Source organism: Phyllobates terribilis, unplaced genomic scaffold (assembly GCF_046119375.1).
Source record: "Phyllobates terribilis strain yellow unplaced genomic scaffold, ASM4611937v1 Scaffold_10__3_contigs__length_209671492, whole genome shotgun sequence".
Taxonomy (NCBI): Eukaryota; Metazoa; Chordata; class Amphibia; order Anura; family Dendrobatidae; genus Phyllobates; species Phyllobates terribilis.
The window spans coordinates 79,226,834-79,252,200 of record NW_027362770.1 but is presented as its reverse complement, the minus strand read 5'-3'; the positions used below and the strand labels follow the sequence as shown (position 1 = coordinate 79,252,200).

The following is a 25,367-nucleotide window of genomic DNA, read 5'->3' as shown; positions in this document are numbered from 1 at the left end:
TCCTCAGTGAAGAGAAATACAGGCAGATACTTATCCATTATGCAATACCATCAGGAAAACATCTAATTGTCTCCACATTTATTATGCTACAGAACAATGAATCCAAACATGCAGGCAATATCATTAAGAACTATCTTCAATGTAAGGAAGAATAGGATTCCTGGAAGTGAAGATATGGCCCCTACAAAACACAGATCTTCACATCATCGACTCTGTGTAGGATTACATGAAGACAAATGGATTTACACAAGCCTGCATCCACATATGATCTATGGTTAGTTCTTCAAGATGTATGGAACAACTCCCTGCTGAGTTCCTTCAAAATCTGTGATCAAGTGTACCTAGAAGAATTGATGCTTTTTTGAAGGCAAGGGGTGGTAACACCAAATACTAATTTAAAGGGAACCTGTCATGTCAGTTGGAGCATGTAAACTGCACCCAGGTTGTTGTTAGTGATCCACTGCGTTTCCAATCTACGTGAGCAAACCTCCGGTTTCCAACCTGTAATAGCTCTACCCCTGCCAAGGCCCTACAAAAATAAACTCAGTACAGCTCAGCTGAAAAAAGTATTAATTTTTTATTATGCTAATGTTCACCTTCTATCTTTATAGCAGACCATATGAGGCAAGCTCAGGTAATATTAATATGCAAGCAGTCTGCCAGTATGTCTCCCCTCCACAATGGCCAAAAGATTCCACATGTTAAATATTTGCTGCATTTTGGCACATTTTTTGCTTGAAGTTTTGACACAAAAACTGAAGGATTTCCTAATACCAGCAATATGAATTGAGATTCCTAACGTCTCATGCAAAGATTGCTTATTTTAAATCTTGCAGATATCAAGCTGTTTCAAATCTGAAGAATATGAATTACGTCAGCGTTTTTGCAGCGTTTGTCACTTAAGCTAATGAATGAGAAAAAATGCATAAAAATGTATGCAAAAAATGCATTAAAAACACATGAAAAAGTGCATATTTTATGCTGCGTTTTTTAACACTTTAGTATCTGCAGCAGAAATGTCTGCAGCAAATACTTAACGTGTGCACATAAAATTAGCCTTCAAAAAGAGTGCAGACGTTTTACACTCTTTGTACAGCTTCATAAGTATTTTGCCAAGTTTGAACTACTTGCATGTAAATTATCCCTTTACTTTTGTGGAGTAAAAAAGTGCATTATGGTACAGGCATTGGCTTTCATTACAACTCACACTATTCTTAAAACTGGGAGGAACTTAGTGAAAGGCGGCTCAGCAAACTTATTTTACCTTCTACCAGAAGGGGGAGAGTCTGCTTCTTACTGTAGTAACACAAGTCATCTGGCATAAGTGTAACCCATTCAGCATTTACTTCTCTTGTTTCCATCACAGCACATAATAAACGAACAGCTTGTCGGCATAGTCGTCTCAGTGCATTGTACATTTTACAGGTATCGCAGGACTCACTGAAAGCTGTATACATCTCTACACACTTCACCCCTAGTATTAGCGGCAAGAACGTCCTCTGACTAAACTTCCGGAAGGCGTGTAGTAACAACTCCTAATACCGGTCATATAGCAGTGGTGTACTCTGTGTTCTGTAAGAGGTTTTGTGTCTTCATCGTCAACTTGACATGATGAATTGGGGGATGTAACAAATGCTAGCTGCGCTTGTGCACCCCTGACCTAACGCCTATGTTGTCAACATTCAGTACTTGTTCCTGTAGGGCTCCCCAGCAATACTTAGAATGGGTCTTACTTCCTACTTAGAGCGCTAAGATACTGTATGTACTAACTTTTTACTATTTAAATTTTCACCTTAATTTTATAGCAAATAAATTATACTAATGCACAAGCAATGTAAACAGTATGCCAGTATCCTCTTCTATCACAACTCAGCTGGTACACATACATTAATCAATTTCACCCATGAAGCTTTTAATTCCCTTTTTTACTCTTCAGATTATGTAATCAACACAGCTGTCTGCAGCTACTACTAGGAGAAGCTCAGTGCATAGAAATGTACACAGTTATCACATTTTCTTGCAAGCACCCCTAGTGGGAACAATGTGCATATAGAATTTTTAACTATTTTGAAAAATATTACAATTTGAGAGTCCTCAGTGGTTGATACCTTTTAATGGCTAACTGAAAAGATGGTAACAAATAGCAAGCTTTCGAGACTACTCTGGTCTATTCATGAAGTGTACTATGCCTGATAAAAAGACGTGAGTAGTCTCAAAAGCTTGCATCTTCAAAGAAAACTTTGCAGGAAATTGCTCCTTGGCAGGCATTGAAGTACTCCACTGTTTGGCTAGCCAGTAAATGCCAAAAGATGAAAGAATAATGACATGGCCCCTGCCTCACCTGACCTAAACCCGTAGTACCCCATCACTCTCCTTCTTGGTCAAATAGCCCTTACACAGCCTGGAGGTGTGTTTGGGGTCATTGTCCTGTTGAAAAATAAATGATGGTCCAACTAAACGTAAACCGGATGGAATAGCATGCCGCTGCAAGATGCTGTGGTAGCCATGCTGGTTCAGTATGCCTTCAATTTTGAATAAATCCCCAACAGTGTCACCAGCAAAGCACCCCCACACCATCACACCTCCTCCTCCATGCTTCACGGTGGGAACCAGGCATGTAGAGTCCATCCGTTCACCTTTTCTGCGTTGCACAAAGACACGATGGTTGGAACCAAAGATCTCAAATTTGTACTCATCAGACCAAAGCACAGATTTCCACTGGTCTAATGTCCATTCCTTGTGTTTTTTAGCCCAAACAAGTTTCTTCTGCTTGTTACCTGTCCTTAGCAGTGCTTTCCTAGCAGCTATTATACCATGAAGGCCTGCTGCACAAAGTCTCCTCTTAACAGTTGTTGTAGAGATGTGTCTGTTGCTAGAACTCTCTGTGGCATTGACCTGGTCTCTAATCTGAGCTGCTGTTAACCTGCGATTTCTGAGGCTGGTGACTCGAATAAACTTATCCTCAGAAGCAGAGGTGACTCTTGGTCTTCCTTTCCTGGGGCGGTCCTCATGTGAGCCAGTTTCTTTGTAGCGCTTGATGGTTTTTGCAACTGCACTTGGGGACACATTCAAAGTTTGTCCAATTTTTCGCACTGACTGACCTTCATTTCTTAAACTAATAATGGCCACTCATTTTTCTTTACTTAGCTGCTTTTTTCTTGGCATAATACAAATTCTAACAGTCTATTCAGTAGGACTATCAGCTGTGTATCCACCTGACTTCTGCACAACACAACTGATGGTCCCAACCCCATTTATAAGGCAAGAAATTCCATTTATTAAATCTGACAGGGCACACCTGTGAAGTGAAAACCATTTCCGGTGACTACCTCTTGAAGCTCATCAAGAGAATGCCAAGAGTGTGCAAAGCAGTCACCAAATCAAAAGGTAGCTACTTTGAAGAACCTAGAATATCAGACAAATTTTCAGTTGTTTCACCCTTTTTTGTTAAGTATATAATTCCACATGTGTTAATTCATAGTTTTGATGCCTTCAGTGTGAATGTACAATTTTCAAAGTCATGAAAATACAGAAAAATCTTTAAATGAGAAGGTGTGTCCAAACTTTTGTTCTTTACTGTATATGTCTGTATATGTTTGTGTGTGTTCGTGCGTGACTGCGTGCTGCCTCCCGCTGTCTCTGGGGGGAAACCGTGCGGCCTCCCGCTGTCTCTGGTGGAGCGCCGTGCACCCTCTCGCTGTCTCTGGGGGGCGCCATGCGGCCTCCCGCTGTGTATAGATGGCTACGTGCGGCCCCCTGCTGTGTTATAGATGGCTACGTGCGGCCCACTGCTATATATAGATGGCTACGTGCGGCCTCCCGCTGTGCATAGATGGCTACGTGCAGCCTCCCGCTTTGTATAGATGGTGCCGTGCGGCTCCCCACTGTGTATAGATGGCTACGTGCGGTCTCCCGCTGTGAATAGATGGCGCCGTGCGGCTTCCCGCGGTGTATAGATAGCGCCTTGTGGCCTCCCGCTGTGTATAGATGGCGCCGTGCGGCCTCCCGCTGTGTATAAATGGTGCAGTGCGGCCTCCCACTGTGTATAGATTGCGCCGTGCGGCCTCCCGCTGTGTATAGATGGCGCCGTGCGGCCTCCCGATGTGTATAGATGGTGCCGTGCGGCCTCCCGATGTGTATAGATGGCTACGTGCGGCCTCCTGCTGTGTATAGATGGCTACGTGTAGCCTCCAGCTGTGTATAGTTGACTATGTGCGGCCTCCTGCTGTGTATAGATAGCTACGTGCGGCCTCCCGCTGTGTATAGATGGCGCAGTGCGGCCTCCTGCTGTGCATAGATGGCTACGTGCGGCCTCCCGCAGTGTATAGATGGTGCAGTGCGGCCCCCTGCTGTGTATTGATGGCTACATGCGGCCTCCTGCTGTGTATAGATGGCTATGTGCAGCCTCCTGCTGTGTATAAATAGCTACATGCAGCCTCCCGCTGTGTCTAGATGGCTACGTGCGACATCCTGCTGTGTATAGATGGCTACGTGTGGCCTCCTGCTGTGTATAGATGGCTACGTGCGGCCTCCTGCTGTGTATAGATGGCTATGTGCGGCCTCCTGCTGTGTATAGATGGCTACGTGCGGCCTCCTACTGTGTGTAGATGGCTACTTGCGGCCTCCTGCTGTGTATAGATGGCTACGTGCGGCCTCTTGCTGCGTATAGATGGATATGTGCGGCCTCTTGCTGTGTATAGATGGCTATGTGTGGCCTCCTGCTGTGTATAAATGGCTACGTGCGGCCTCCTGCTGTGTATAGATGGCTATGTGCGGCCTCCTGCTGTGTGTAGGAGGATTGTGGCAGCTCATATTTTGTGTAGGGTCTCATACTGTATATATGGGATGTCAGCATACTTAATTGTGCTCAATATTAAGTCATACAATTATTGTAAAAAAAAATATTATAATTAATATATTAATATTGTGCCAAATTAATTTCACGTGAACTATCACATGATCTATCACAGGGGATCATGTGACATGTCACGTGATACATCAGGTGTGTGCGCGTGGGGGGGTGCCCCGCCTTCTAAACTGCCTGGGGCCCTTGCTACTCTTAATCCACTCCTGATGCACACACAACATATTGCATTAGTGGTGTTATCGTCTACATTTGTCTATCTGCATATCACTGTATCCCTTAACAATGGACCAAGGATATTTTAGTGTGGAGTATGGTTCAGAATGGAAATTTGGTACTTCTGGATCAAGGTATTGTAGAGTGTTAGCACAATTTTATCTCTCTTCTCCATAAAATATTCCAAATCAGAAATCAAAATGTATTAGTATATGTTGCATATTTTGGTTTACTAACCTGAAGTAGGAGGCAGTTTTCCAGCATTTGCTTGAATAGTTGGCTTGGTTGTTCTGTCTACACTTGGAGCTAGTGCTATAATAGAAAACAATAGACAAATGTTAGTGTACATTAAATTAAGACAGAAATAGGAAACATATTTTCTATTTTTGTGAGTAAACTGTTCATTTCTAAAATTCAGTTGAATAACCAATTTTTTTATATAACGAGGTCACAGTACGTTTTTGAATCAGGAACAACACCTTCAAAGAGGCCGAAAAGCTGCCAAAACAGCTCAAATGAGGGGCAGAAACCTGAAAAAGTGGCATCAATTAACCCACAGTACAAATAGTAAAATTATTATTAATTATTAATATAGCGCCATTTAGTCCATGGTGCTCTACATGTGAAATGGGGTATACATAGCAAACAACAAGTACAATAATATCGAACAAAAGCGAGACAACGACTGGTACAGGAGGAGAGAAGACCCTGCCTGCGAGGGCTCACAAACAATCTACAAAGGATTGGTAAGGATACAGTAGGTGAGGGTAGAGGTGGTTATGCAGTGGTATGATGGAGCAAGGGTTACTGCAGGTTGTACGCTTGTCGGAAGAGCTAGATCTTCAGGTTCCTTTCGAAGGTTTCCACTGTAGGCGACAGTCTGATATGTTGGGGTAGAGAGTTCCAGAGTAGGGGAAATGCATGGGACAAATCTTGTATGCGATTGTGGGAAGAGGAGATAAGAGGGGAGTTGAAGAAGAAGGATATCTTGTGAGGTTTGGAGGCAGGTAAGTACTGGGAGACTAGGTCACATATGTATGGAGGAGACAGGTTTTGGATGGCTTTGTATGTCAAAGGTAGGTTTTGAATTGGAGTCTCTGGACAACGGGGAGCCAGTGAACGGATTGACAGAGGGGAGAGGCTGGGGAATAGCTGGGGAATAGCGGCCAGCAAAGTTTAGGATAGATTGGAGGGGTGCGAGAGTGTTAGAAAGGAGGCCAAAGAGCAGGAGGTTGCAGTAGTCATGGCGGGAGATGATGAGGGCGTGTACTAGTGTGTTTGCAGATTTATGGTTAAGGAATGTGCGGATCCGGGAGATATTTTGAAGTTGGAGTTGGCAGGAAGTGGAAAAGGCTTGGATCTTAGGTTTGAAGGAGAGATCAGAGTCAAGCTTACAGGACTGGGGAGAGTGGGCAGCCATTGACTTTGATGGATAGGTCAGTTGGGGGGGGTTGAATGAGATGGTGGAAAGATGATGAATTCAGTTTTCTACGTGTAAAGTTTTTGAAATCTAGCTGATAAGAAAGATGAAATAATGGACAGACATTGTGGGATTCTGTTTAGTAAGGAGGTGGTATCAGGTCCAGAGAGGTAGATCTGTGTGTCATCAGCATAGAGGTAATACTGATGAGACTCAGACACCTGAGGCACACGTGGAACTGTACTGTGCTGTCAGGACAGGAAAAGGAGGAGGGTGACTCTCAGGGCGAGGAGTGGGAGAACAGATAAGATGATGCTGAGGTTGTAGATCCCACTTGGTGTGAACCCAGAGGCATGCAGCTGAGGTGGAAGAGGAGGAAGACGAGGAGGTTATGCTGCGGCTTGCAGCACAGACTCCGAGTGATGCAACCATGACAAGCACTGCACAGTTGTGGCTGTGGCCATCAGCGGTCGTGGGTCTGCAATTCGCTGGGGCGGCAAGGGTTGCCTAGACTGGGTTTTTTTGGAGACCGCAAAGGATGAAAAAGTCACATTATCTGCCAACTTTGCAAAAAAACTACTTAGTAAAGGCAACAATCGTAACTACATTAATACATGCATGAACTGGCACGTGCGCGATCAACATGCGTTAGACTGAGAATCTCACTGCGCTAAAATGCAGACTAGCAGGCCTCACCAACCACCACCACCCCATCAACCGTAACGGCTGCATCTTCCTCAGTCACTGTGGCAAGTGTTCTCACACAGGTCACCAGCCATGTTGGTTGTGGCACTACAGTGATTGGATGGCCGCACAGCGTCATCAGGTCTATATCAGACCTGGCGCCGCCATGCTCGTCACAGTCTACTCCGGAGTCAGGCTGTGTAAGGAGAGGTGCTCCTGAGCTAGGGAGAGATTCACTTGTTTCTTAGTTAGTGTAGGTATACCACAACATATTCTACACATATCCATCTCAACTAATAGTCCTTCTGAGGAATAATCCAGCTGCATAGATATAAGTGCTAGTCAGGCAGGCAGTGTATGTAGCAGACTGCAGTGCATATAGCACGTAGCCATCTATATATAGCAGTGGGCCGCACGTAGCCATCTATACACAGCAGGGGGCCGCACGTAGCCATCTATACACCACGGGAGGCCGCACGGCGCCCCCCAGATACAGCGGGAGGCCGCACATAGACATCTATACACAGCGGGAGGCCGCACGGCGCCCACCAGAGACAGCGAGAGGGTGCACGGCGCTCCACCAGAGACAGCGGGAGGCCGCACGGTTTCCCCCCAGAGACAGCGGGAGGCAGCACGCAGTCACGCACGAACACACACAAACATATACAGACATATACAGTAAAGAACAAAAGTTTGGACACACCTTCTCATTTAAAGATTTTCAGTATTTTCATGACTATGAAAATTGTACATTCACACTGAAGGCATCAAAACTATGAATTAAGAGTGTGCAAAGCAGTCATCAAAGCAAAAGGTGGCTACTTTGAAGAACCTAGAATATAAGACATATTTTCAGTTGTTTCATACTTTTTTGTTAAGTATATAATTCTACGTGTTAATCATAGTTTTGATATTCAGTGTGAATGTACAATTTTCATACCACCACCCTGTCTTCCACACGGTCATGTCTCAGTAGCCGTGAGTCTGGACAGAATATTCCTCACCCTGATCCTCTTTCCTCCCACCATACCGAGTGCCCGGAGACAACTGATCCCACACTTGGACACTCCAAAGAGCTGTTCACTTTTCCATTTATAGATTCGGGCCTCTCGCCCGGTCCACTTGAAGCGGGGCAAGAGGAGATTGCATGTAGCAATGCCCAAATATTTGAGCAGCCACGGTCACACGAAGGCGACGGTGGGAAACTGTCACAAGGGGTGGACGATGATGAGACACAATTGCCAGAAAGTCAGGAGGAGGACCAGGGTGCGAAAGTGGAAGATGAGGTGTTGGTTGATATAGTAACTGACCCAACCTGGCAGGGGGACATACAGAGCGAGGACAGCAGCACACAGGGGGAGGGAGTTTGGGAAGATGGTGAGAGAGTACCTTGCTGACCGTGCCAACGTCCTCCATGATTCCTCTGTGCCATATAATCTCTGGGTATCCAAGCTGGACACATGGAATGAACTGGCTCTCTACGCCTTGGAGGTCCTGGCCTGTACTGCCGCTAGCGTTTTATCAGAGCAGGTTTTTAGTGAAGCTTGTGGAATTATAACCGATAGGCGCATCCGCCTGTCAACTGAAAATGTTGATAGGCTGACTCTTATAAAAGTGAACAAGGGCTGGATTGGGCCAGACTTCTCAACACCACTGAATGATAGCAGTGTAACCTAAACTCAAATACAGTGTCTTTTTTTGGGAGGTCTAATTCTATTCCCATGCACCTTTGTTTTCACACCCAGACATGGGTATACGCTTCCTGATTTAGTCTATTTGACCTTGTCCTCCTCCTTCTCATCCTCCATCACCATATCATTCACCACCATATCTACCATATCACTTCCTCTACGTGTCTTGCAAGGGGCATTGGAGTTCTTCGAAATTTTTGGCAGTCGTTGCTTCACTGAATAAGCAAGCACGATGAGAGACCCACTTCCTAATAATGGGAACATTGTTTTTAGGAGGCTCTCCCACCTCTACGTCTCTTCCAAGGGGCATTGGAGTGCCTCCAAAATTTTGGCAGCCCTTGCATTCACTGCATAGGCAATAACAATATAGGAGACCAACTCGTCAATAATGGGAACAAGAAAGCATAGCCGGCTGATGGCTCTCTAACAATAGCGAGGGCTGACTGCTGGCCCTTTAAGAATAGTATGGGCCGCCTGATGGGTCTTTAAAAATAGGCTTTGTGACTTTCAGAGTCCCTCCATCATAAATGAAACAGGATGTGTCTGATGATGTATCACACACCACATGGCCAGATAAGGTTGTGAAATGTTAAAATGACATTTCCCAGTGAATGCATTTGTCTTGGTTGAAAGCAATGCAAAAGTGCAAAAACGCATCAAAACGCTACGTGTGAACATAGCCCAAGGTGTGGAAGAGCATTTTTGTTTTTGTATATGTATCTTGTCTTATAAACAAGTCATTACCCTGGAAAGGATGTTCCTTAACATATTTCCCAGGAAAATCCATTTTGGTTTCGTTTTTGCATGCTTTATTGTGAGTCCGTAAAAGTGGCATAATACCTCTGACAACATTGTTGACAGCAGTGACCTGGGAGTCAGAAATGCTTCCAGGGGTCTTCCCCATGCAGTTCCCATGCATTTGAGCACTGTTCCCATCGATTTGGGCAATTTTTAGGCCCCCTACATACCGCCGGGGGGAGCAGCCTGAAAAATGCTTGAGTTTCTTATAGACTTACATTGGGCTCATTGCTTGGGGCGAGCACCCGAGTAGTTATTCCAATGTGTTCGACCCAAGCATCGCGCACCCGAGCATTTTAGTGCTCGTCCATCACTAATAGGAAATTAAGATTGTGAGCCCTAATGGGGAGAGTGCCAATAATGTCTGTAAATGTCTGTAAAGTGCTGTGGAATTAATGGCGTTATACAAGTAAAATAAATAATAAAAAAAAAAATTCTGTGAGTTATTTCACTCATTTTTTTGACCAGCTCATGCACCAACAGGATAGAGTAACATAGTAACATAGTTTTTTAAGGTTGAAGGAAGTCCATCTAGTTCAACCCATAGCCTAACATGTTGATCCAGAGGAAGGCAAAAAATCACCATGTGGCAAACTCTAAGCTCCACATTGGGGAAAAAAAATTCCTTCCTGACTCCACATACGGTAATCAGACTAGTTCCCTGGATCACCGCCCTATCAAGGAATCTAGTATATTTAACCTGTAATATTATACTTTTCAAGAAAGGCATCCAGGTCCTTCTTAAATTTTAATAGTGAATCACTCATTCCAACATCATGCAGCAGAGAGTTCCATAGTCTCACTGCTCTTACAGTAAAGAATCCTCGTCTGTGATTATGATTAAACCTTCTTTCCTCCAGACATAGAAGATGCCCCGTTGTCCCCGTCTCAGGCCTCAGAGTAAAAAGATCAGTAGAAAGGTCTTTGTACTGTCCCCTCATATATTTGTACATGGTAATAAGACCACCCCTAAACCTTCGTTTTTCCAAACTAAATAACCCCAAGCAGGGCCGGCTTCAGGTTTTTCTGGGCCCCGGGCGAAAGAGTCTCAGTAGGCCCCTTTAACACATACCACGATTCATGATGCAGAGATATGGGGGAGAAATATATATATATATATATATATATATATATATATAGTACAATGCAAAGATTTCACTTCTTACATTACATGAGTGATATCTATTGTAAATTCCACAATAGCTCAGAAACCGGTGAAGACTGGCCCCGATATAAGGCCCCATACGGAATACTGGCCCCCATATAACGCTTCATACGGAATACTGGCCCCCATATAAGGCCCCATACGGAATACTGGCCCCCATATAACGCTTCATACGGAATACTGGCCCCCATATAAGACTCCATACGGAATACTGGCCCCCATATAATGCTTCATACGGAATACTGGCCCCCATATAAGGCTCCATACGGAATACTGGTCCCCTTATAAGGCTCCATACGGAATACTGGCCCCCATATAAGGCTCCATACGGAATACTGGCCCCCATATAAGGCTCCATACGGAATACTGGCCCCCATATAAGGCTCCATACGGAATACTGGCCCCCATATAAGGCTCCATACTGAATACTGGCCCCCATATAAGGCCCCATATGGAATACTGGCCCCCATATAAGGCTCCATACGGAATACTGGCCCCCATATAAGGCTCCATACAGAATACTGGCCCCCATATAACGCTCCATACAGGATACTGGCCCCCATATAACGCTCCATACAGAATACTGGTCCCCTTATAAAACTCCATACAGGATACTGGCCCCCATATAACTCTCCATACAGGATACCGGTCCCCTTATAACGCTCCATACAGGATACTGGCCCCCATATAATGCTGCATGCAGGCTGTTACCCCCCACATAATGCCCCATACAGGCTGTCCCCCCTTATAATGCTCCATGCAGGCTGTTACCCCCAACATAATGCCCCATACAGCCCCCCCCCTTTTAATGCTCCATGCAGGCTCTTACCCCCCACATAATGCCCCATACAGGCTGCCCCCCCCTTATAATGCTCCATGCAGGCTGTTCCCCCCCCCACATAATGCACTATGCAGGCTGCCCCCCCCCCCCTTTATAATGCCCCATGCAGGCTGTTCCCCACCTTATAATGCCCCATGCAGGATGTCACCCCCCCTCCTTTAAAATGCCCCATGCAGGATGTCCAGTCCCCCCTCTCTTTATAATGCTCCATGGAGGATGCCACCCCCCCCCCTTCCCCTTTATACTGCCCCATGCCTCCATACATTAAAAAAAAAAAATCAAATACTCACCTTCCGTCTCCTCACCTGCTCCCGCTGCTCTGGTCTGGACTCCAGCGACGCCGGTATCTTCCCGCTCTGCGCTCCCTGTGACGGCTCAGGGGAGGGCGCGGTGTAAAGACGTTACCGCGCCCTCTGACCTGAGACGTCACAGGGAGCGCAGAGCAGGAAGACAGCTGATCTGCGGAGGCACGGGGAGAGGTAAGTATCCAGCTGCCGGGGTGCTGAGCAAGCGGCGGAGAAGGGCAGGCGCTGACACCGCTCTCCTCCGCCCATAGCCCAGCGGGGTGCGCGACCGCCAGTGGGCCCCTCTGCCTGCTCAGGGCCCCGGCATTTGCCCGGGTGCGCCGGGTGCTGACGCCGGCCCTGACCCCAAGTGTAATAACCTGTCTTGGTATTGCAGACCCCCCCAGTCCTCTAATAACCTTGGTCGCTCTTCTCTGCACCCTCTCTAGTTCAGCTATGTCTTTCTTATACACCGGAGACCAGAACTGTACACAGTATTCTAAGTGTGGTCGCACTAGTGACTTGTATAGAGGTAAAATTATGTTCTCCTCATGAGCATCTATGCCTCTTTTGATGCATGCCATTATTTTATTTGCCTGTGCAGCTGCTGCCTGACACTGGCCACTAAACGTGGGCTTGTAGTCCACCAATACACCCAGGTCTTTTTCAGTGACAGTTTTGCTCAGTGTTTTACAATTAAGCATATAATTATACATTTTATTTCCTCTGCCCAAGTGCATTAACTTATATTTATCCCCATTAAAGCTCATTTGCCATTTATTAGCCCAAGCTTCTAGTTTACATAGATCCTCCTGTAATATAAAATTGTCCTCCTCTGTATTGATTACCCTGCAGAGTTTAGTGTCATCTGAAAATATTGAAATACTACTCTGTATGCCCCCTACAAGGTCATTAATAAATATGTTAAAAAGAAGCGGGTCCAATACTGACCCCTGTGGTACCCCACTGTTAACTGAGACCCAGCCTGAGTGTGTTCCATTAATAACCACCCTTTGTTTCCTATCACTGAGCCAGTTCTTAACCCACTTACATATATTTTCCTATATCCCCATTGCTCTCATTTTATGTATCAACCTTTTGTGTCAAAAGCTTTTGAAAAGTCCATATACACAACATCCACTGCATTTCCTTGGTCCAGTCTGGAACTTACCTCTTCATAAAAGCTGATCAGATTAGTTTGACAGGAAAGGTCCCTCGTAAAGCCATGTTGATATTGGGTCATGAGGTTATTCTTCTTCAGATACTCTAGTATAGCATCTCTTAGGAAACCCTCCAGGATTTTACCCACAGTAGAGGTTAAGTTTACTGACCTATAATTTCCAAGTTCAGTTTTTGTCCCCTTTTTGAATATTGGCACCACATTTGCTATACGCCAGTCCTGTGGTACAGACCCTGTTATTATACAATCTTTAAAGATAAAAAATAATGGTCTATCTATGACTTTACTTAATTCCTGCAGTCCTCGCGGGTGTATCCCATCCGGGCCCGGGGATTTGTCAACTTTAGTGATTTTTAGACGCCGCCGTACTTCTTGCTGGGTTAAGCAAGTGACATTTAATGGAGAATTTTTGTTATCACTGATCATGTTTTCTGTCATGCGATTTTCTTGTGTAAATACTGATGAAAAAAAATCATTTAGCATATTGGCTTTTTCCTCATCCTCATTCACCATTTCACCAAGACTATTTTTAAGGGGGCCAACACTATCAGTTTTTAGTTTCTTACTATTTATGTAGTTAAAGAATATTTTGGGATTATTTTTGCTTTCTCTGGCAATGAGTCTCTCTGTCTCAATCTTTGCTGCCTTGATTTGTTTGTTACAGAATTTATTTAATTTTCTGTATTTATTTAATGCCTCATCACTACCTACTTGCTTAAGTTCTCTAAATGCTTTCTTTTTGTCACTTATTGCACCCCTTACAGCTCTATTTAGCCATAGTGGTTTCCTCCTATTTGTAGCATGTTTATTCCCATAGGGTATATATTCTGCACAGGTCCTATTCAGAATGCTAATAAATGTCTCCCATTTGCTTTGTGTAGTTTTATGTCTCAGGATATCGTCCCAGTTTATTGCACTAAGATCATCTCTCAACCATTGGAAATTTGCCTTCCTGAAGTTTAGTGTCCTTGTAACCCATCTTCTACACATCTTATTAAAGGATACATGAAAGCTTATTATTTTGTGATCACTATTACCCAAGTGACCCTCAACTCGAATATTTGATATGTGGTCTGGCCTGTTGGTTAATATTAGGTCTAGCAGTGCCCCTCTTCTTGTTGGGTCCTGAACCAGTTGTGAAAGGTAATTGTCTCTCATAGTTGTCAAAAACCTATTACCTTTGCTGGAACTACAGGTTTCTGTTCCCCAATGTATTTCAGGGTAGTTGAAGTCCCCCATAATAATGACTTCTCCTTGAGTCGCTGCTTCATCTATTTGCTTTCTGAGGATATTCTCCACTGCTTCCATTATTTTTGGAGACTTATAACAAACCCCTATCAGTAATTTATTATTTTCCCCCTCCCCTTATCTCCACCCACAGGGACTCTACATTTTCATTAGATTCACATATATTCTCGCGCAAGATGGGTTTTAAGGATGATTTTACATATAAACACACACCTCCCCCTCGCTTGTTTGTACGATCATTTCTGAACAGACTATAGCCCTGTAATTAATCATGGCTCTCGTCCAGCCATGTCTCAGCTATCCCCACCATGTCATAATTATTTTCCAACAAAATTAATTCTAATTCCTCCATTTTGTTGGTGAGGCTTCTGGCATTAGTGTACATGCATTTTATATATCTCTCTGTACCTCTATTCCTTCTTACTATATTGACTGTTCTAACCCCACCCCCAATTTCTTTATTTGTGCCCAGGTCACTATCTGCACTATCTTCCCCACATATAAAATGAATACCATCCCCCCAATCCCTAGCTTAAACACTCCTCCAACCTTCTAGCCATTTTCTGCCCCAGCACAGCTCCACCCTCCCCATTGAGGTGCAGCCCATCCCTAGCGTGGAACCTGTAGCCAACTGAGAATTCGGCCCAGTTCTCCATGAACCCAAACCCCTCCTTCCTACACCAATTCCTGAGCCACTTATTTATTTCCCTAATCTACCATTGCCTCTCTGGCGTGGCACATGTTACAGGCTGTATTACAGAGAATACTATCTTGGAGGCCTTGCTTTAAGCTTGCAGCCTAATTCCCTGAAGTCATCTTTAAGGACCTTCCACCTACCTCTAAATTTGTCATTTATGCCAATTTGCACGACCGCTGGGTCCTCACCAGCCCCTCCCAGTAATCTGTCAACCCGATCAGCGATGTGCCGGACTCGAGCGCCAGGTAGGCATCACACTGTTCGACGATCCCTGTCTTGTGACAGATTGCCCTATCTGTTCCCCTAATAATTGAGTTCCCTTCTACCAGCACCTGCCTGGCCTGCCCTGCTCTCCTATTTCCTTCCTCCCTTACTGGAGCTGACACTCCTCCGGCTTTCAGAGGACATGCCTTGCTGCAGCAGTGCTACCCCTGTACTGACACAGAGTACAAGTCTGACATGCAGTGAACGACTGGAGAAGATGATTAAGGAGAATCACACGTTCAATTTCAATGCCATCAAGGGTGTTTTGGACCCTTTTGGTTTTTGGTCTTGAAAAATAGAAGAGTGGCCTGAGCTCCCCTGTCATGTCTTGGAGGTTTTGTCATGCCCGGCAGCCAGTGTTCTCTCAGAACGTGTCTTCAACGCTGCTGGTGGTGTCCTGACGGATAAGCGCATCCGGCTGACCCTTGAAAGTATAGACCGTCTAACTTTCATCAAGATGAACAAATTATGGATCTCCAATGACTTTTGTACCCTGGTCACAGACTGGGCAGACTAGGCGATGGTGTAGTTTTTAAATGAAGCAACATAGAAATTAACAGGTGGCACACTGCGTGAGATAATATTCTTCTACTGTATTCACGCAATCTTTAAAACAAGGATGCGGGGGAGCAGGTTATGGATCAGACGTTAGGACAATGACCGTTTCGCGTGACAAGCACGCTTCCACGGCTCCAGGTATAAGATGGTGTGGAAGGGGAGAGCACCTAAAAACAATAAGCTCCACCCCACTTGAAATCATAATGACACACCAATAACATACAAAGGAAACCATTAAAACAAGTGAGCAGCGAAATTTAAAATTACAGTTTTTCATTTAAACCTGGCGGGCCCTTCGCACCAAAACGGATGATCCACCTGGCTTCTCTGCGAAGGAGGATTTTATTTAGGTTATCACCCTGAATAAGTAAAGAAACTTTTTCCAAGCCTGTAAACCACAAGGCTTCTGGGTTCCCATAGTGTGCTGTGCGAACATGTTCCATCAATCTGCTACAGCCTTTGCCGGAGGAGATGGGAGTTAAAATGTTCCCTAAAGCTTTTGAATAATGGCCGGATTGTTTTGCTTATATATAACCTGCCACATGGGCACAGAACGATGTATACTGCGCATTGCGTTCTACAGGTTATTATGTCCCTGACCCGATGGCTGATCCTGGGAGAACGTACTGGCTTACTGAAGGGCTATGTCCAGAACTCTGTTGGGATAGCCTCTCTGCACAAATCTATGCCGAAGTTCCTGAGCCTGAATATCAAACATGGAATTAGTGTTGTTAATTTTCCTGAGATGTAGAAATTGACTATAGGGCTAAGATGCTTTAGTATACATTGGGTGTGCACTGTCAAAATGCAAAATGGAGTTACACGCCATCGTTTTCAATGTTTCAGTGGCCAAAAATCCATTAACGATTGTTATTTTAACGACCAAAAAACATAATTCTGAACCCCCGAAAATAGATGTAAAGAACATATTCATGTCATTTTTATCATTAAGGAAGTCTACAAATTCCTGAAACTGTCTTTCAGACCCTGCCCATATAATGAAGATGCCATCGACATAGCGTGTGAACATCTTCAAATATTTCAGATAATGGTTTTCAGGGGAGTATATGTATTTCTCTTCAAAAACAGCTAAAAATAAATTTGCTATGGCACAAGCTGCTGGTTTGCCCATTGCGGTACCAGTACATTGGAGGTACCACTTGTCCAGGAATTTAAATGAAGTATGCATCAAACTGAAGTTAATCAATTCACAGAAAAATTATATAAAATCCTCATTTTTGTCTGTGTGGGAGAGAATATTCTGCACCGCCTCGATACTGAGACAATGCGGAATTCTCGTATATAAACTCTCCTCCCAGACTGAGGCCAATTTAAAGTCATCCTGCCACTCAAAATCTCTTAGGGATCTCAAAAACGCCCCAGTATCCTTAACATAGCAGCGTACATCTCTCAGTAAGGATTGTAATAGCCAATCAACATACTTAGATAAGGGTTCGGTCAGCGATCCAATCCCTGCAACGATGGGATGACCAGGTTTTTTAATATAGACTTGTGGACCTTGGGGATAAAATACCAATGCGCCTTCAGTGGGAATTCAGGAAGTAATTTCTCAGCTTTTTACGTGAGAGGATACCTTTTTGTACCTGTCTATTTAGAAATTACCTCAATTTGGTTTCATATCTAGTGGTGGGATCCTGTGAGACGAGGGTATATGTGTTAACATCAGCTAGTTGCCGCATAGCTTCTTGTATATAGTACTCTTTAGTCATCAGAACTATATTTCCCCTTTTATCGGCTTTACAGAACGCTGTGTCATTCCATACTTTTAACTCCTTTAATGCCTGCTGTTCCCTTTGAATTAAATCATTTGGCAATTCAGGGTAAACTAGAGATTCTATGTCCCTCACTACTAGGTCATAAAAAAGATCAATATTATTACCTGCTGAAATACGAGGCGTATAAGTGGAGTCTACACCTCCCAAAAAAGGGTTTATTTCTACAGTATATCATTATGCACATTAATATCCCCTTGTTCTAGATTATTAATACTCAATAATAAAGCGACATCTTTGCTGATGTGATGACTAGTAGATTCACCAACCCTAAAACCCAAAGGACCCACAGTGCAGGGGACTTCTCCAGGTAAATGCTGAACCTCGGTCACTACTTGGGACGAGAAAAATTTAAATAAGTGGATTTTTCAAACAGCTTTAAAAAGGTCAATTTTAAAGTCAACAATGTCAAGTTTATCAGGGATACAATAATTCAGACCCTTCGACAGTAGTGATTCCATGTCCTCATTCAAAGTGTGATCGGAAAGGTTAATTATGTTGAAATTCGATTTAGCTCCAGAATTTATTGCCGCCAGGACACCTGCTTGCATTTGGTCCCGGCGTTCCGATTTATATTTTCTCCTCCTTCTCCTGGTCTGTTTCCTAAAAGGGGAATGACTGTCTATGGGGGCACAGTAGGCCGATCCAGTTGGGCAGAATAGTTAGAGTCATCTGAGGCACTGGAATCAGTATCTGTGGTCCAATAATCCCGGTACGCTTTTTTAGGATTGTTTTTGGGCTGTCTCTGTTGTCTAAGTTTTTTAGGAGCAGATTTATTTTTACTCCAGCAAAAAAATTGGCCAGTCTCATAGTCCTTTTTATCCCTCACAAATGTGTCCATCTTCCTTTGTTTAATTTCAGATTGTAAGATTAATTGCACTTGTAGCATTTTTGATGAGTTTTTGCGTCGGTTTTTCCGTGCATAAACGCATCAAAAACCCTTGGTAATCGCTCTGCCAGCTACTGCAATGGCAATCCTGATGTGCTATGCACATGATGTGTAAATTTGCACTCAGGATTGGCATTGCGTTTTAAAATGCAACATGTCCTTTCTATTCAGTGTTTCCTATTGACTTTAATTGAACCGCAGAAAATCCGCAGGTATAATATTTATACCTGCGGATTTGCTGCGGTTCAATTAAAGTCAATGGCCTGCGTAAACGCTGCAAAAACGCTGCATAGAGTGGTACCCGGGTCGGTTGGGGAGGACTACTACTCCCATCATCTGACCACCGGTAACACTGATAACAGCGAGAGGTGGCGCAGCTGAGGGGAGTAGTAGTCTCCTGAGCCCGAGCCGGGACTGCGTGCGGTGTTAAAAAAAAAAAAAAAGTAAAAAAAACACTATCCTCACCTGTCCAGCGCCCCCTTGTGTCCTCGTGATGTTCCCCAGCGTCCTGATCCCTCGGCGGCCGGCAGTACACTGCCGGGAGCGTGCACCTTCCTAGGCTAAAAATAGCAGCTCACAGCTGCCCCAGAAATTACATGAATGAAAATGCTAATAATGAAGATTGGGTGAATGGGATTAGCTGACACCTAGCTCTTTTGTTTGGTGATGACAAGGTGTCAATCAGACCCTTTCATCACCAAAACTAATTAAAGTAAAGTAAAGAGTTAAATAAACATACAGACACAGAGTAAACACTTTATTTGAAATACAACAGACACATTCTTAAATTAACCAATATACTCACCACAGTTCTGACTTTCTGATGTTAATCCAAGGGTTAAAGCAATGTCCCACGTTCCTTTTCTCCTTTTCAAATAACCTTATTTAGCTCCAAAAATCATTCATTGATGTACAAAAATGCATTAAAAATGCGTAAAAAAACCACGTCAAAATCGCTGCAGATGCGTGTTTTTTCCGTAGAGTTTTTCCTGCCAAGGAGATGCAGAAACGCTGCTGAAATTTCTGCTTCAAATCCTGAACGTGCGCACATACCCTAAAGGAATAAGTCTTTTATCTAATTTCGTCAGGCACACCTGCCACTAATTTTCAGTCAAATGGGATCGCAACTCAGCTTTAGCTTTCTCGAGCTCTACTGTAACCATTATATATTCCTTTTCATTTTGTGTAAAAGATCAATTGCAATAATTTATTTGAGCATTCTAATTGGACATTATCCCATGCAACAAAGTCTTTATCTTCACAAAAAGGTGAAATCTCCTTATGCACACGCAGGCCACGTGGCACCCTTTTATATTCATCATAACTTTTCAGAGAATTTATTGACCAAAAAAGACGTACTTCCTTTTCTGCCAAGTTGATCATTTTAAATTCATCTGTTCTGGAGCTGAGCACCTGTATGTCTTCCTTCCTGTTGCAATCTGAAAAGAAAGACGCTGCATTTTCTCTCCCCGCCTGTATTCCATTGGGCAAAGCCTGCTGCTCATTTGCTCCTATAGCAGTGTCTGAAGCAATGTCCATCTCCATTATATGGTATGTGTGCGTGTGAATGGATCAAGTCCAGACATGGTTAAATGCAAGTAAAGTTCATAAACCAGCACTACGTATATAGCTCCTACCTCTTTAACCCCTTTACAGCCCAAGGCGTAAAGGGGTTAAAGACCTGCGCCCTGGACTCTAAGAGCCAGTTACGTATTAATATGCCCTGGTGATCATCGCCGGGTGTCAGCTGATTGTCACAGCTGACACCTAGTACTATGGGCTGGGAGTGGTCATGCACTGCTCCCAGCACATTAACCCCCGAAATTCTGCGATTGCAGCATTCCGGAGGTAAGCGCCGGTACTCACCTCTTCCCCGGCGTCCCGCGCTGTTTGAGGTCAGGTCCCGTGGTTGTCATGGTGACGCAGATGTCATCATGACAACATCCGGGTCACTAGACAGCCGAAAGATACTTTGATCATGCACAGTGCACGATCAAAGTATCTTCTGCCTCTGCAGCGCTGACAGCCTCAATAGCACAGGGATGGTGCTCCGTCCCTAAGCTATACAGGCGATCTGAGTAAAAAAAGTGAAAGTCCTATAGTGGGACAAAGTATAAAAGTAAAAAAGTGTTAGAAGATGAAAAAAAAAAATTGCAAAAATTAAAAAAAAATCAAAAAAATAATCCCAAAAAATAAAAATATATTGTACCCATCAATAAATATTATGAAAAAAAAAAAACCCAAAAAACAATAAAAGTATACATATTTGGTATCGTCGCATCCAGAACGACCTGATCTATAAAACTGTCCCACTAGTTAACCCCTTTAGTGAACACGGTAAAAAAAAAAAAGCAAAAAACGATGCTTTATCATCATACCGTCAAACAAAAAATGGAATAAAACGCGATCAAAAAGACGAATATAAATAAAAATGGTACCGCTGAAAACGTCATCTTGTCCCGCTAAAAAGAAGCCACCATTCAGCTCCATCAGCCAAAATATAAAAAAGTTACAGCTCTCAGAGTAAAGAGATGCAAAAAATATTCTTTTTTGTATAAAATAGCTTTTATTGTGTAAAAGTGACAAAACATAGAAAAACAATATAAATGTGGTACCGCTGTAAACGTACAGCCCCGAAGAATAAGGCTGCCTTATCAATTTTACCACATGCGGAACGGCATACAAATTTTTTAAAAACCCAGCTCCTGAATTGTTGGTTTTTGTTTATTCTGCCTCCTAAAAATAGGAATAGAAAGTGATCAAAAAATGTCACATGCCTGAAAATGGTACCAATAAAAACGTCAACTTGTCCCGCAAAAAACAAGCCATCACATGACTCTGTCGGCCGAAATATAGAAAAATTATAGCTCTCAAAATATGGTGATGCAAAAACTAGTCTTTGAAAAAAAAAAAAGTATTTTAGTGTGTGACAGCTGTCAATAATAAAAACCCGCTATAAATCTGTTATCGCTATAATCGCACCAAACCAAAGAATAAAGTCGTCTAATTACTTATACCACATGAGGAACGGTGTAAAAAATAAACTCTAGGGTTAGGGTTAGGGTTGTGCTTGGGTTGGGGTTAGGTTTGTGCTAGGGTTAGGATTAGGGTTGTGCAGGGGGTTAGGGTTGTGCTAGGGTTAGGGTTGTGCTAGGGTTAGGGTTGTGCTAGAGTTAGGGTTGTGCTAGGGTTAGGGTTGAGCAAGGGTTAGTGTTGTGCTAGAGTTGGGGTTGTGCTAGGTTTGGGGTTGTGCTAGGGATGGGGTTGTGCTAGGGTTGGGGTTGTGCTAGGGTTGGAGTTGTGCTGGGGTTGGGGTTGTGCTGGGGTTGTGCTAGGGTTGTGATTTTTTCTAAAGTAAGGAAGAAAAAATTATGACGATATGGCAGCTAGTGTTGAGCGCAAGTGCTCGCTACTTGAGTTTGCATCAGGTGCTTAGGTATGCACCGAGTATCCCGGGTGCTCGAGTGACATGCTCGAGTCTCCACCCCATATGCTTCGCGGACAAAAAAACCTCGCTGGGATTGCCTTAGGGGCATCAGGGGCTCTCTAAACATGACATGGTATCCGCTCTCAGGTTATAGGAAGTTTTGCCCCAGCAATTTGCCCCCAGCAGTTCGCCCCCAGGTACATTTCGCCGCCGCACATTTCACCCCTATCATTTCGCCCCCAGGAAGATTCTCCCCCACACATTTTGCCCCAGCATGTTTCGCCCCCGGACGTTTCGAAGTGGGGGCGATATGTGCGGGGGTGAGATATGCGGGGGCAAATATCCTGGGAGCCAAATGCAGGGGACGAAATGTGGGGGGGCGAAATGTACCCGGGGGCGAATTGCTGGGGGCTAACTGCTGGGGGCGAACTGCTGGGGGCGAACTGCTGGGGACGAACTGCTGGGGTCGAAACATCCAATTCCCCAGCTCTCAATTCCAGCCAATTTTGCGTTCAAAAAGTCACACCTTGCTCCTTCCCTTCTGAACTCTGCCATGCGGCCAAACAGTGTATTTTCTCCACATATCAGGTATCGGCATACTCAGGGAGAAATTGCACAAATGTTTTTGGGGTCCATTTTCTCCTCATACCGTTGTGAAAATAAAAAATTTGGAGCTAAAACATCATTTTTGTGGAAAAAGTTAGATTTTTTTATTTTCACGGCTCCATGTTATAAACTTCTGTGAAGCACCTGATGGTTCAGGGTGCTTACCACACATCTAGATAAGTTCCCTGAGGGGCCTAGTTTCCAATACCAGCACATTTATCATATGGGGGACTCTCCCCAGACTCCCAAAATGCTCTCCAGAGAGATGATGGAGACTCTGTGATTTAACATATGGAGGACTCAGATAAGTAAAACCTTTTCATTATACACTATATTGTGAGAGATTTGCCTAAATAAGATACTCCTGATGAACCTTATCAAAGGGGAAACGCGTTGAGTTATACAGGCATTGAGTCATATATGCACAGATTTGGCAATATATATTTGTATTCGTGACATGCAATTTATAAACAATAATTATGAGCCATATATGAATTGATCTGAGCTATCTAGGCATTGAATTATGGACACACTGACTGGGCAATATATACATCTATTAAATGGATCCCTTGTACATGACAATTTATAAACTGTAATCTTGAGCTATATGTAAACTGATCTGGCAGTATTTTTTTGGAATGGATCCTCTGTCCATGTCATAAAGGTGAAGCAGTGTATTTTAAGATTCATCCTTCTATGTGGCATTATATCCAGCAAAAGAATTTAAAAATTGATCCATGCATGCATATTGATCACACCTATGTACCCTTTTGTATCTGAGGCCTAATTGTGCTGATCAGGGCTACAGATATATATATATATATATAAAATATTTTTCTATTTGTCACAAGAAATTGTTTGTTCTCCACTAAGAATCCCTGTATCTCATTGGCCGACAATATAGGGTGTTATATGGATCCCAGGGAGAGTCATCATTGAGCGGGGACGCCATTGTGCAGGAAAATAGGGTGCCAACCTCCGCGGCAAGGTAGGGTGAGATAGGGCCGCGGAGGTTGGCACCCTATTTTCCTGCACAATGGCGTCCCCGCTCAATGATGACTCTCCCTGGGATCCATATAACACCCTATATTGTCGGCCAATGAGATACAGGGATTCTTAGTGGAGAACAAACAATTTCTTGTGACAAATAGAAAAATATTTTATATATATATATATATATCTGTAGCCCTGATCAGCACAATTAGGCCTCAGATACAAAAGGGTACATAGGTGTGATCAATATGCATGCATGGATCAATTTTTAATACATATATTAAAAGTTATATTTTAGAATTTTTTTGAAGAGGTACAATTTCTGTGAATTGTAGTTTCCAAAATGGTGTATCTTGTGGTGGTTTCCATTGTTTAGGCACATCAAGTGCTCTCCAAATGCATCATGGCGTCCGCTAATTATCCAAGCAAATTTTACATTCAAAAAGTCAAATGGTGCTCCTTCCCTTCCGAACCCTGCTGAGTGCCCAAATAGTGGTTTTCTCCCACATATGGGGTATCAGTTTACTCAGGAGAAATTGCATAACAAATGGTTTGGCACAAAATCTCCTGTTACCCTTATAAAAATGCAAAATTGGGGGCTGAAAAACATTTTTTGGGGAAAAATGTGAAAATTTTATTTTTACGACTCAATGTTATAAACTTTTGTAAAGCACCTGGGGGTTCAGGGTGCTCACCACACATCTAGATAAGTTCGCTGAGGGGTCTAGTTTTCAAAATGGTGTCTTTTGTGGGGGGTTTCCATTGTATAGGCACATCAGGGGCTCTCTAAGCGCAACATGACGTCCGCTAATTATTCAAGCAAATTTTACATTAAAAAAGTCAAATGGTGCTCCTTCCCTTCCGAACCCTGCCGAGCGCCCAAACAGTTGTTTTCTCCCACATATGGGGTATCAGCTTACTCAGGAGAAATTGCATAACAAATGGTTTGGCAAAATTTCTACTGTCACCCTTACAAAAATGCAAAATTGGGGGTTGAAAAACATTTTTTTGGGAAAAATTTAAAAATTTTATTTTTACAACTCAATGTTATAAACTTTTGTAAAGCACCTGGGGGTTCAAGGTGCTCACCACACATCTAGATAAGTTCCCTGAGGAGTCTAGTTTTCACAATGGTGTCTTTTGTGGGGGGTTTCCATTGTTTAGGCACATCAGGGGCTCTCCAAGGTGACATAGCGCCCCTTCCCTTCCGAACCCTGCTGTGCGCCCAAATAGTGGTTTTCCCCCACATATGGGGTATCTGCTTACTCAGGAGAAATTGCACAACAAATTTTGGGGGTTAATTTTTTAATGACACCCTTGAAAAAATATAAAAATTGGGGTCTAAAGTAACATTTTTGTGAAAAAAAAATAAAGGTTCATTTTTTCCTTCCACATTCCAAAAATTCCTGTGAAGCACCTGAAGGGTTAATAAACTTCTTGAATGTGGTTTTGAGCACCTTGAGGGGTGCAGTTTTCAGTATGGTGTCACTTTTGGGTATTTTCTGTCAAAAAGGCTCCTCAAAGTCACTTCAAATGTGATGTGGTCCCTAAAAAAATATTTTTGTAAATTTTGTTGTAAAAATGAGAAATCGCTGATCAATTTTTAACCCTTATAACTCCCTAACAAAAAAAAAATGTTGGTTCCAAAATTGTGATGATGTAAAGTAGACATGTTGCAAATGTTATTTATTAAATATTTTATTTTGGTGAGATATCTCTCTGATTTAAGGGCATGGAAATTCAAAGTTT

At 43.4% G+C, this 25,367-nt stretch overlaps 1 protein-coding gene across 1 annotated transcript in view; it reads right to left on the bottom strand.

Moving 5' to 3' along the window:
- LCP2 (lymphocyte cytosolic protein 2) overlaps positions 1-25,367 on the bottom strand; it is a 757,892-nt gene that overhangs the window by 306,349 nt on the left and 426,176 nt on the right. The window contains exon 10 of the mRNA XM_073649612.1: positions 5,318-5,392. Coding sequence (XP_073505713.1) covers positions 5,318-5,392 — 75 coding nt within the window. The remainder of the gene's footprint in view (positions 1-5,317; positions 5,393-25,367) is intronic.